Source organism: Chiloscyllium plagiosum, chromosome 15, assembly GCF_004010195.1.
Source record: "Chiloscyllium plagiosum isolate BGI_BamShark_2017 chromosome 15, ASM401019v2, whole genome shotgun sequence".
NCBI lineage: Eukaryota > Metazoa > Chordata > Chondrichthyes > Orectolobiformes > Hemiscylliidae > Chiloscyllium > Chiloscyllium plagiosum.
The window spans coordinates 65,940,695-65,954,876 of NC_057724.1; the positions used below are offsets into that span (position 1 = coordinate 65,940,695).

The 14,182-nt window shown below is 40.5% G+C and overlaps 1 protein-coding gene across 1 annotated transcript in view; it reads left to right on the forward strand.

Moving 5' to 3' along the window:
* Positions 1 to 7,428, forward strand: part of nkrf (NFKB repressing factor) — a 20,818-nt gene extending 13,390 nt beyond the window's left edge. Inside the window, exon 3 of the mRNA XM_043705088.1 lies at positions 4,066 to 7,428. Coding sequence (XP_043561023.1) covers positions 4,066 to 6,014 — 1,949 coding nt within the window. The 3' untranslated portion in view covers positions 6,015 to 7,428. The remainder of the gene's footprint in view (positions 1 to 4,065) is intronic.
* The last annotated feature ends 6,754 nt before the right edge of the window (positions 7,429 to 14,182 follow it).

Sequence of the window (14,182 nt, forward strand, 5' to 3'; positions counted from 1 at the left end):
CCAGAGGAAGTGGTGGAGGCTGGTACAATTGCAACATTTAAGAGGCATTTGGATGGGTGTATGAATAGGAAGGGTTTGGAGGGATATGGGCCGGGTGCTGGCAGGTGGGACTAGATTGGGTTGGGATATCTGGTCGGCATGGACGGGTTGGACCGAAGGGTTTGTTTCCATGCTGTACATCTCTATGACTCTATATGTTCATAAGCTTTGTATTCTGACTAATTTCCCTTCAATGCTTTGTATCTGTCATTTGAGTAGGTTGCTGCAGACTGAATGTTCAGTGATTGCATGAAGCCTTTCTGGGTTTGTTAGATTACAAAACTAAATTGCACCAACAATTTCAATCTCTGAAGAGCAAAATTATTGAACCACCAAGGCACTTATTTCATGGAACAGCATTCACTGTAATCTTTACTGAATTTTTAGTTTCTGCCAAATTGTGGGCAGTATTGTTTCCTGGCCTGAAAATAATTATAGTTTCATGATTGGAAGACCGAAAGAGAGGGAGTTCTCCTCATTTTTTTCCACCACTTCCACCAGATAATCAGCATTTTGGATCCAGCAGTAGACCTAGGTTCTGTCCTTACTCCATTTATGACATTTGGTTATTTTGCCAGAATTGATTTTCTTCAATAACTGAATATGCTGCCTTTTGAAATTAATTTCCAACCAAAAATTCATTCTGAAGTGTGTTGTCTGCAATAATAATGCTCTCCTACATATTTAAGCAGAAACTGATGCACTTAATGGGAAATTTTCAATTTTCATCCGAGTGCATGCTTATCCATATGTGAACACTACAGAAACATATTTTGCCAGTTGATTTATTAGGTCTGTGTAGGAATTGCACACAGTCTTGAGTATTGAGGGAGATTAACATTATTCTCCAGTTGCTGATTTTGCTTATGATCAAGATCAAAGTTGTGACATCAATGCTTCGGTATCTATTCTGTAAGCATCAGTCAGCTTTATTGCATTCATAAGTTCTGCTTCTCAGAAATTCCCACATCTAGAGTTACTAAAAGTGTTTGGCTTAGTGAATGCCAGATAGTTTAAATACTAATTTGAAAAATTGTAATATTCAAAAGTATGGGAAAGATCCTGCTGTGTACAACAGGAGTTGAGGTCTAATCCAGCATCTAGCTAAGTGCAGTTGCATGCTAAGTGGAAGAAATGTGCAGCAAGTAACTTTGCAGCGTTTCTTTAAGTTTAACAAATAGCAGTTTTAATGAGGGAAATATTAACTGAATGATAGAACTATTAAAGTGTTTATTCTAAGTCTCTGGGATTGATGCAGTGTTCCTAATAGACATATTATATAAGAGAGATCATAAGAGAGTAGGGATAGGCCATTCAGCTTTTGAATTAGTGGTGCTGGAAGAGCACAGCAATTCAGGCAGCATCCAAGGACAGGCAAAATCGACGTTTCGGGCAAAAGCCCTTCACCAGGAATAAAGGCAGAGAGCCTGAAGCGTGGAGAGATAAGCTAGAGGAGGGTGGGGGTGGGGAGAGAGTGGCATAGAGTACAATAGGTCAGTGGGGAAGGAGATGAAGGTGATAAGTCAGGGAGGAGAGGGTGGAGTGGATAGGTGGAAAAGGAGATATGCAGGTAGGACAAGTCCGGACAAGTCATGGGGACAGTGCTGAGCTGGAAGTTTAGAGCTGGGGTGAGGTGGGGGAAGGGGAAATGAGGAAGCTGTTAAAGTCTACGTTGATGCCCTGGGGTTGAAGTGTTCCGGGGCGGAAGATGAGGCGTTCTTCCTCCAGGCGTCTGGTGGTGAGGGAGCGGCGGTGAAGGAGGCCCAGGACCTCCATGTCCTCGGCAGAGTGGGAGGGGGAGTTGAAATGTTGGGCCACGGGGCGGTTTGGTTGATTGGTGCGGGTGTCTCGGAGATGTTCCCTAAAGCGCTCTGCTAGGAGGCGCCCAGTCTCCCGTCCTGCCAATCAATGAGATCTTGCCTGATCTGCTCCAAGCCTCAACACCTCTTTTGTGCTATCTCCTTGTAGCTCTCACCTCCTCAATATTTTAAAATTCTACTTCCTCTTTAAATACTTTCACTAATATAGCCTCCACACATTTCTGGGCTTGAGAATTCTAGACATTCTGTACCCACTGAGAAAAGTAATTCCTTCTCATACTTTTAAATAAGTGTCCCTTTAATTTGTAACTATATCCCCAATTTGGGATTCTGCCACTAGTGGGAATGTAACATAGAAAATAGAAACAAGAGCAGGCCATTCGGCCCTTTGAGCCAGATCTGCTATTCAATACGATCATGGCTGATTATCCAACTCAGTGCCTCGTTCTGGATTTCTCACAAACCCTTTGATCCCAGAAGCTATATCTAGCACCTTCCTGAAAACATCCAATGTTTTGGCCTCCGCTGTTTTCAGTGGTAGGAAATTCCACAAGCTCACCACTCTGGGTGAAGAAATTTCTCTTCATCTCAGTCATAAATGGCCTACTGCAGATCCTTAGAATGTCACTTTGGTTCTGGGTTCTCTAAGTCATCAAGCATTTTCTTCCTGTTTGGTTCTGTTAGAATTTTATAGGTTTCTATGAGATCTTCATTCTTCTAAACCCCTGTGGATATAATCCTAAACAATCTAGTCTTCCTTCATACATCAGTCCTGCCATCTCAGAAATCGGTCTGGTAAATCTTCATTGCTCTCCCTCTGTAGCAGAACATCCTTCCTCTGACAAGGAGATCAAAACTGCATACAATACTCCAGGTATGGTCTCATCAAGGCCCTACACAATTGCAAAAAGATATCCTTGCCCCTATACTCTAAACATTCTATCCTGTCAAGTCCCCTCAGAATCTTGTATGTTTCAATAAGGTTACATTACATTCTTCTAAAATCAACATGTTCTTGATAAAACAATTCCTTCATTTCCGGAATTAGCCTAATGAATCACTTTTGTACTGCCTCCAGTGCCAGCATATCTTTGATTAAAAATGGGGACGAACATTACGTGTACTTCCAATGTGGCTTTACCAACACCATACAGTCGTAACAAGACTCCCATTTTAAACTGCAAGCCTCTAGCAATAAAGTCCAAAATCGCATTTGTTTTATTTAATTGCTACACTGCATGCTAACATTTCTGTTTCATGCATAAAAAGAATCTGATCCCGTCTGTGATGCTCACTTTTGGAGTTTCTCTCTATTTAAGTTTTAGTTTGCTGTTGGATTCTTCCTGCCAAAGTGTTTGTCTCTCACTTTCCTACATTAAACTCCACCTGCCAAGTTTTTTGCCCAATCACTCAACCTATCTAAATTCTCTTGCAGTTTTCTTGTGTCCTTATCAAAGCAGGCCTCCCCACCTATTTTTGTATCATCAGCAAATAATTACACATCACACTTTGCAACCCCCTTCCAAATCATTAATATAGATAGCAAATAACATGAGACCATACGACTGTTCCCTGTGTCTTTCAACTAGTTATTTCTTATCAAACTGAAAATTTCCCATTAATCCTGACTCTATCTCCTGCCCATTTGCCAATCCTCAATCTGTGCTTATACATTACCCCTAACACCATGAGCTCCTATTTTGTGCAGTACCTTTTTCTATGTGACACCTTCTTGAATGCCTTCTGCAAATACAATACAGCTGCAGATTCTCCTTTATCAACTCTGTTTGTTACATGCTCAAATGACTCTAGTAAATTTGTCGAACATAATTTCCATATCCTTCATCTCCATGTCACCTGGCATATCAGATCATTTAGGAGTCTTATTCCATAGTTACTCTCAAAACAAACTCATGCAATTTGACTGCAGAGAAAGGAGTCTGCACAGACAGACCCCAACAGGCATTGTCAAAATAGATATTTCCTTGACTCTAGCTTTTGTGTTCTGTTTGAAATGGTTTTAGCAATAATTGCATTAATACTAGCTGATGAGCAAAAGAGCAAGGAATATGTAGATGCATATATATTGCTGAAGTTTCCAGACTTAATTCTTTAGAAATAAAAGATATAACTTGTTGATGTGCAAGGCAGGCAATGTTTTGAAACTACAAACTAACACGCTCGCTATCTGTGTCCACCTTCTTAGGTGAAAATCCAACAGCAAAGCGGAAACCGCCTTTATTTCGCCCTCGGTTTCGTTTTGAGCCAGTTGCATTTGTTAGCAGCAGCACCAAGGAGGAGAATGAAGTGAAGAAAAAGCCAAGTCAATCAGACAAGCCACGAAGGTGGGCAGATTTAGATGAAGATAATTCAAATTGTTTGATTAGAATGGAGGAGAAATCGGTAAAAGCAGAGTCTCAATCCACCTCAAAAACAAGCAAATCTAGCAAAAGTTCAAATGGCCCACTGGATCCTGCCACTTCTCAGAATTCTAACACGTGTGATTATGACTCTTTGTGCAAAACCATCTTCACAGATGGAGAGCAAGCCAAAAGTGGAAACTGCGTTAATGGGATAAGCTGTTTAAGCACTTACATGTCTAAAATACAGCAGAATTATTCTGCTAAATATGAAGCTTATCATTCCAATCCATCAGATCTTTATCCAACAATGAGGGGACCGGATTTTTCCAAGACCCCAGTTGCCAATAAACAGGGCTACAAGGGCCTGGGTTTCACACAGACCAAACGGTCGAAAAGTAGAAAATCTTCTAAGAAGAATGCCAGCAAGTCAGTCCTTCCAGAACCTTTGTCAAGCAAGGAATCTCCATCTGGTGGCTTTTCTCCATCTGCAATAAAGAGCAGACAGACTTTCTTTAATATGCTTCAGATATCTGTGTCAAGAAAGCTTAGTTCTATTGGAGGTTTCAGTAACCAGCTAAACCACAGTGACGTGCTAAGCAGCTGTATTCAGACATGTAAAACAAATCCTCAGTATTTCTACGTATCGCTGAAGGAGATCCCTCCAGCTGATGTACCAAAAAATAAGAAAGTCTTGACAGATGGCTATGCCTGTGAGTTGAGATGTCAGGGTGTCTACTTGGCTACAGGTTATGCTGGCAGCAAAATTGGAGCTCGCGATAGGGCCTCTGAGCAAGCCTTAAAATTGTTCCTTAAAGATGTGGTGGTTGAGGTTGTGAAGCGCAAGTGTAAAAGTAATTGTATTGATGATTTAATATTATGTGAAAAAAACACCCCTCGAAATGACATTCCTCCTGCTCTCAAAAAACCAGATGAGAAAATCCCAAGCAAAGATACTAAAGATACAGCCAATAAAGGGAATGAAACAACTAAACAGAACAATCGGAATTCGAAGGATCTCAAAAAGAAGCACTGGATGGATTTTGTCATTTTGGAGACCGCAAAAAATGCTGTCTGCATTCTGAACAATTCAGCTCAATTTAACAGAATGACCGTGGATTACAAGTTTCACCTGACGCCCAGTCAGATCTGGCAATGTCGTGTTTTTGTTGAAGATCACTTTATTGCTGAGGCTTATGGAACCAAGAAGTTGGTGAAGCATACAGCGGCAGAAAAAGCTTTGACAATACTGAGGGAAACGCAACCTGTTGTAAAATCGAGCAAACCAGGAAACACCGATGCAGCCATCTCTCGAAGTGCAATTCTCGGAAGGTCGGCTGAGGAAGCTCTTAAACAAAAGATCACAGAGGACAACATTGGCAATCAGCTTTTACGGAAAATGGGGTGGAAAGGAGGTGGTTTGGGGAAAGAGGGTGAAGGTATTGCAGAGCCAATCATTGTAAAAGAACAGTTCAAGAGAGAGGGCCTGGGTTTAGAGATGAGCAAGAGTGGTTCTAAATTAAACAAGCGTGATATAGAAGATCTTATCAAAAACTATGCCCGCTCGGACAAGCAGGAAGAACTGACCTTTTCCAAAGAGCTAACCAACGATGAACGAATGCAAATCCATCAAATGGCTGCAAAGTATGGCCTCAAGAGTAAATCCTATGGAAAAGGAAAGGAGCGTTATTTGGTTGTGAGCAGAAAGGTCCGTGTAGATGATATTATGAACCAGCTTGCACAAGAAGGACAAGTTGGCCGATTTGAACTGGTAGTGCCCGGTTCTTCAACTTGATGCAGAACTCTGCCCAATTTTTCATTTTTATTTATGTGCAGATTTCTTCCGAAGTGAGACTTTCCCCCTGTAATCTGAATTCAGTTAATGTAAATGGTTTCTCAATTGCAATAGAAGTTTATCTACACCTATTATTTACAGTTTTGAAATCGTCATCAGTGAGGTAGATGTTCAAAACAAGGCATCCAAAATGAACTGTCTCAGTATTTCTGCATCACCTTTTTCCTTGTATAAAGATAACTGTCTGTGTTATTTACAAAAAATGGTAATAAACTGCCACTGTTCAAATTACTAGTGAGCTAATAACTGTTTTGATGTGGTTCATCTCAGTTAGGAGCAAGTGATGAGATACATTAAAATTATGACAGTTAATCTTAAAAGTTAGTGTATATTTTTTAATCCCAGTATTTGTTTTTGATGGGGGGAGGGGTCTCTTGTTGTTCATGTTGCGCTAGGTTTTTGATTCTTATCACCATCTACACCACAGAGTGGAATAAAATGTAAGTCAAGACCTCAACTTGCTTCATCCTTTGTAGTCCCTAATCATTAATGTACTGGTGGAAACTGTTTGTAAAGAAATGATATTTTGGAACAGTTCTGTTTTGATAGCTCCACAGTGCAATATTTAAACTCTATAACTGTCCTTTTACAATAATTCTCCCACAACATCCTGTATTCGTCCTGTTTGATATGTCAAGCAGCATTCTTTCTCCTCTGCTCATCTTCTTGCTAGAATTTGGGTGTTGGGTGCCCAAGTACCTTGCTGAACTGATCATTCTTCATGCGAGCCCATGTACTGGGTGACTGTACGCTCTTTGAATATAGTGGATTTTGGAGCCTGTCCAGTATGTCCTCGATTCATGTACATAACAAATGCACTTTCCAGCTGGGTTCCTGCACCCCCAACTCCTCCTTAACTCAGGATGCTAAGGCCAATTTTAGTGCCTTATTCTAGCCCTGAATGAGGATTTTTGGAACCTTGATTGTTTGTGGCCAGTAAGATGTACATGAACATCCCTAGATAGAAATTTCATTTTCTTTTGAGGACTACAGTGTGTGTTGAAGGATTAGATTCTGACCTCTTAGTCATAATGAGTTTCATTTAGTTCTGCACTGGGACACTCTGTTGAGATTATCACTATATGAGTAATGCTGGTGTGATGAAAATATCTCTTTCTCTTAATGCTCTGTCATCTGCCAGCTATGTCAAAGCAGCATTGAGCGATAAGGTGGACAGAATATTGGTCTACTTGCCAGCTGACATTTCCTTTGAGGGAACAACAAGGTTCTAGTTGGTGTATTTTTGGTGTATTAAATGGCAGTCCAGAATGTCCTTTTGTTTTAAATGGAATAAAATATTTTTTAAAATAAGCCTGTTACTGAAAAATTGTGGATTAAATTTGCATTGCTGCTATGTACCTGATAGTAACTGTTAGCCAATGTCTTTGTCTGTTTTCATATTGAATTAATCCAAAGAAGAAAGGACAAATGTTTTGTTTCCCATCAACTGAGCAGCACACAATGTGTGCACTTTGGAAATTTAAGAATATTTGGCTAAATTCAGACTGCTTTGAAAAATAAAAAGATGTCATCAAAGTGATGGAAGGTGTCATCAACAATGCAATCAAGTGGCATTTGCTAACCAACAGCTTGTTCACCAGTACACATTTTGAGTTTTTCAGGATTTCCTGGCTCTTGACCTCATTACAGTCTAGGCCCAAACATGGACAAAAAGAGCTGCACTCTAGAGATGAGGTGAGAGGGACTGGCCTTGACATCAGGCAACATTTGATTCAGTGTGAGATCAAGAAGCTGGAGCAAAATTCATGTTGGGAATCTGACAAATTCCACTGGCTATAGAGTTATGCCTTAAACAAAAAGAAACATGTGGTTGTTGCAGACCAATCATCTCATCTCCAGGATATCTCTGCAGGAGTTCTTCAGAGCACAATCCAAGGCCTAACTATCCTTTGCTGTTTCAGTGGTGATGATTGCAGTGTGTGTCGCCTATTTTCAGCTACTTGTGAAATGAAGCAGTCTGTGCCCTTATGCAATAAGACCAGGTCAGCAATTAGCTGTGACTGAAAGGAACAAGTAATATTTGTGCCATGCAAATCCTAGGCAATGACATTCTCCTATAAGAGAAATCTAACTTACTCCCCATTATTTAAATACTATTACCATCATCAGATTTCCCCACAATTAACACTTTGTGGGTTACCATTTATGAGAAAACTATTTGGACTGGCCGTAGACATCTGTAGCACTAAAATAGGTCAGATTGGTTAGTACTTCCTGACTCCCTAGTGCCTGTCCACAAAGTACAAGTCAGAAGTGTAATGGAATGCTGTCCGTTTGCCTGGATAAGTGCAGCTTGGGCAATACTCTTAAGATCAATATCATTACAAGAACAAAGCTGGTTACTTGATTAGCATCCCATCCACCATTTCACTCACTCCATCGCCAACAACTGTGGTTGGTACAAGATGCACTACAGCAAAAACCTGTTGGCTTCTTCAACAGCACCTTCTAAACTGATGAGCTCTACCATTTAAAAAGGCAGCAAGGACGTGTGAACACTACCATCTCCAAGTGTGCCTTGAATTATACAACAGTCTGATTTGGAAATGTATTGCTGTTCTTTATTTGGTCAAAGTCCTAAATCTCCTTACCTAATAGTATTGTGAGAGAATATTCCTATGTACTGCAGTGATTTAAGGTGTCTCACCATGATTTCCTTGAGGATAATTAAGGACGGTTACTTGATACTAGCCTTGCCAATGATGTTCATAAACTGTATTTGTGATAAACCTTGGAGATACTATGTAAAGGTGTTTTAATTTTTGATTTAAAAAAAAACAAACTGAATCGCTGCTGTTTGAGATACTCATGCTGGGTATGTACTATTTCTTTTCTCCCCTGTTTTCCCCCTTCTTTCTAGATGACGCTTAAGGTGTTTACTCTTGGGTTTTGGATCCCTAGGTACCAGCAGCCCTTTGGCATCTCCTCCAGCCATTTTGTGTGAACCAGTGAGTATCAGCAATGTATTTGAAGAGCAGGGCAAACAAGTCCAATCCTGTTCTTGGCAGATGTAAGCAGCCATGCAGTTTCCAGCGAGTAATATGATCACCCAGTTACTATTTCTCACCCCCTCTTACCAACATCTCTTGATCCATTTGGACTGAGGTCATTTGTAATAATCCAGCACCTTCTTAGCTAATTTAATCCTGTCCAGTAATTGAAGGTAGGGCTTTTTAGCTTGAGTGGTTTAATGGGTAATGTTTATTTGCTAATTCTTCAGGTAATACACAGGTTATTAAAACTGACTGGTTCCAAGGGTTCTGGCTGCCGTAATACTGTTCATGAACAAGACTGCACCATGTCTGTCAGCAGACTCCTTCACACGGAGGGATATTCCAAGTATGGGACAAATGGGGACTATGATACATTCCTCTCCACCAGACCAAGCTGAGAAGTGCTGAGATTAATTGCTGCATTATTTCTGATGCTAAGTTTGTGATCATTTACTTGTGTTCATTCAAAGTGAGCATTTGGTTTCCCTTGGGCTAGAGAGAGGAATAAAGGTTTCCTTCCAGATTTTATACCTAGCTCAAGACAAAAACTGAAATATTTCTGCCATATGAGTTGGTTTAATCAGTTGATATGCCTTTAAAGTTCAAATCAATTCATTAGATTAGGTTCCAGGTGGTCTTGCCCTTCCTTAGCTCAGTAACCTCCAGCCTTGGAGTTTCTGAGAGCTCTTAACTGGTATTATTCAAGTTTTGTTTATGGGCTGATCTGCTTTCCTCCTCGCATTCAAATTCTAAAAGACAATTAACATAATCAACTTTTAAAAATCAATTTAATTACAACTCCTCTTTCCTCACTGTAAACGACTATTGCAGAGCTTCATGTATGTATGTCTACAGTTGCAAGTTTGGTTTTCATAGTTGTGATAGAAAGAAATCAACCATGCAAACTCGCTTGTTCAACTATGTGTAAGTTAGGGAAACTATTCACTATGTAATTTAAAATGAAAGAACACTCCACAAGCACTTCTGACAACTTGTTAACTATATTCAACAGAATATTCTCAGGAAGTTTGGAATTTGAGTTCCTCTTGGTTATTTATACTCCATGCTATAGTTTGTCCCTGGTGGTCAATTTAACTTTTTTGTATTTCTTTGATAATGTAATGTTAGGAGATTGAACAATAAACTGTGTTTGGTATTTTTCCTGTCAGTAGTGGGGGAAATAGAGGTGATGGTGTAGTCCTGTATCTAAATTTTAACTTAGTTTGTCCCTTTGTTCTTCTAGCAATTTTTTGAAGTATCTCACCTACATACCTTTCATTTAAAGTTCCTCTCTCACATCCAGATGTCACTCCAATTTCTAATGGAGGTGTCTTCTTTGCCCCTGCAGAGTGTCGTCTTTTCCTACAATTCCAACCTCTATCTCAGCTCTTATTCCCTCTGAAGTTTTGTCCTGTTCCTTCTGAAATCTCTCCCCTCCTGAACTTTGATAACACCTACAAAACATACCTACAAAAAATAGTTCCCAACTAGAAGGACAAGCTTAGCAGACATGGGAGTAGATTCAGCCATAAGTTTCCTTCCAAGCCATACACCATCCTGAATGGAAACTACAGTGCTTTTCCTTACATACTGCTAGGTCAACAGCACGTGGATTATAGTGGTCCTAGAACGTAACTGACCAACACCACCTCAGCAGCAATTAGGTATGAACAACAAATATAGTACTCATCCTGTGAATGAATAAAGGAAACTGTCATGCATGGACATGTCATTTGTTTCCCTTTTTGTATTTATCACTGATAAGATGATCTAGAATTGTTTTATTGTATCATTCTCTATTCTCATTCCCCTTCCCAAGCCTCTTTTGTGTTTAGAACATAGAAGAGTACAGCACAGGAATAGGCCCTACGGCCATGATGCTGTGTTGAACATGAAGCCAAATAAAACTAATCCCTTCTGCATGCCCTTGGTCTGTATCTTTCCATTCCTTGCATATTCATGTGCTTATCTAAAAGTCCCTTAAATGCCCTAAACTTTGCTGCCTCAACCACCACCTGTAGCAGTGCACACTTGCTCCTCATGTCTCCTTTGAACTTTCCCCCCATACCAATTAAATACATGTGTTGAGAGTGTGGTGCTGGAAAAGCACAGCAGGTCAGGCAGCATCCGAGGAGCAGGCGCATTGATGTTTTGGGCAAAAGCCCTTCATCAGGAATGAGGCTCATTCTTGACGAAGGGCTTTTGCCCAAAACATCGATGCTCCTGCTCCTTGGATGCTGCCTGACCTGTTGTGCTTTTCCAGCACCACACTCTCGACTCTAATTTCAAGTATCTACAGCCCTCCCTTTCACCTACTTAAATAAATGCCCCTAGTATTAGATATTTAAATTCTTGGGAAAATGATTCTGACCGTCAGCCTAATCTTTGCATCTCATAATTGTTTGGACTTCGATCAAGTCTCCCCTCAGCCTCTGCTGCTCCAGAACAAAAAAACCTGAGTTTTTCTGGCCCCTCCTTCTAGCTCAAAACCTCTAATCCAGGCAGCATCCTGGTAAAACTCTTTTGCATCCTCTCCATGTCCTTCCTATAATGTGGTGAACAGAATTGAATACAGTACTCTTAAGTGTAGCTTAACTAAAGTCTTATAAAACTGCAACATAACATCCTGACTCTTGTACTCAGTTCCAGACCAATAAAGGCAAGCATGCCATATGCATTCAATGCCACCTTATCTACTTGCGTGGCCACTTTCAGGGAGCTATGACTTGAACCCCAAGGTCCTTCTGTACATCAGTGCTGTTCAGGGTCCTGCCATTAACTGTATACTCTTCCTTAACATTTGATCTCCCAAAGTGCAGCACCTCACACTTGACCAGATTGAAGTCCATTTGCCTTTTCTCTACAATATCTATAACTGATCTACATCCCGCTGTATCCTTTGACAGCCTTCTACACTATCTACAACTCCACTGATCTTTGTATGTTCTGCAAACTTACTAACCCACCCATCTACATTTTCATCTAAGTCATTTACATATATCGCAAACACAAGAGCTCCCTGCGGAACACCATTAGTCATGAACCTGTAGTCTGAAAAACCCTCTGTCTCCACGTGGCCAAGTCACCGTGGATCCTATGCATTTTAATCTTCTGGATGAGCCTACCGTGAGGGATCTTGTCGAAAGCCTTACTAAAATCCATGTAAACAACATCCATTGCTCTATCCTCATCAATTGTCACCACCTTGAAAAATTCAATCAAGTTAGTAAGACTTTACGTGTCCTGCACAAAGCCATGTTGACTGACCCTAATTAGGCCATTCGTTTCCAACTTGCATAAATCCTATCCCTAAGAATTCTCTCCAATACCATCCCAGTCACTGAAGAGAGACTCACCGGTCTGTGGTTTCTTGGATTGTTCCTATTTCCCTTAAATAGAGGAACAATATTAGCTACTTGCCAGTCCACCGGGATCTTTCTCGTGGCTAGAAAGGTAACAAAGATCTTGGTCAAGCCCCTCGCTTGCATCTCTCTGTAATCTAAGGTAGATATTGTTGGGTTCTGGGGAATGATCCACCTCAATGCTCTTCAAGTGGTCCAACACCACTACTTGGGGAAACAAAATTCTACTGAAAGTAAATTTACCAATCAAGTTCTCACTGTGCTGCCTTTTGCCTTTAATTCAGCACCTATTGATGGTCACATTCTCTCCACCAGTTTTTCCCTTGACCCCACGAGAGCTGTTGATAGTTTCTTTCCTTTAATTATTCCCCAGGGTATACCACACATCTATTTTCTTAAGCCCCAGGATGCAGATTAAACAGCTTCAGTGAACAACGGTTTAACCAATTGGATCTGCCTAGATCACCTAAAGCTACCGCCTGTAAGTTGGGGAAGGCAGAAACCCTCATAACATTTAAGAAGTAATTAGATATGGGCTTGTGATACCAAGACATGGAAGGCAATGGGCCAGACACTGGAAAAAGGGTTTAGAATAGTTAGGTGGTCTGTTTTTAAACTGACACTGACTCAAAGGGCTGAAGGGCTTTTTTTCTATGCTGTATAGACCTCTTATTTATCTGGCTGTGGTCTCAATGACAATATAACTGACCACTATTCAAGGATCATTCAGGAAGACAAAACAAAAACTTCTACAAATAACTCCTAATCTCATCAAGCCGTTCTCCAATCCATGCCTTTGCTGCCTAATCTATAGAGTTTCCAGTCAACCAATTGTTTACTGTAAAATTTTTGTCTGTTTTCAAATTTCTCCAGATCTCTCACTTCGTGCAGCCCCATTAATCCTGCTAGATATATATGCACTTTAAATTCTGGATTTTTGGAGCATTCCCAGTTTTAAATGCTACATTATTGATGATTCAGACTTCAGCTGTCTAAGTCTTAAGATCTGGAATTATTCCTTAAATATCCCTGCACTGTTGCTTCTTTTCTCCTTTAAAACACTCATTTTAAAAAACACTCCTGTAAAACAGGGCTGTTTTCCCTGGAGCATCAGAGGCTGAGGGGTGACCTTATAGAGGATTATAAAATTGAGGGGCATGGATAGGATAAATAGACAAAATCATTTCCCTGGGGTAAGGGAGTCCAGAAGTAGAGGGCATAGGTTTAGGGTTCGAGGGGAAGGATATAAAAGGGGCATTTTTTTCACGCAGAGAGTGGTACGTGTATGGAATGAGCTGCCAGAGGAAGCAGTGGAGGCTGGTGCAATTGCAACATTTAAAAGGCATCTGGGTGGGTATGTGAAGAGGAAGGGTTTGGAGGGATATGGGCCGGGTCATGGCAGGTGGGACTGGATTGGGTTGGGATATCTGGTTGGCATGGACAGGTTGGACTGAAAGGTCTGTTTCCGTGCTTTACATCTCTATGACTCAATGATTAAAACCTAACCTCTTAATCAATCTTTACTTTTAATATCCTTTTATGTGTCTCAATGCCTAATTTTGTCTCATCATGCTGTCAAGAATTTCCTTGAGTCATTTTATTCCATTAAATGTGTTAAATACATGTAAGTTATAATTGAAATAGTATGCACATACAGGTCTAATGACACTACCTGAGAAGAGTTTGGGCAGTCTCATGCTGTCTTGTCAGAGGGGCTTCACACCATAAAGCT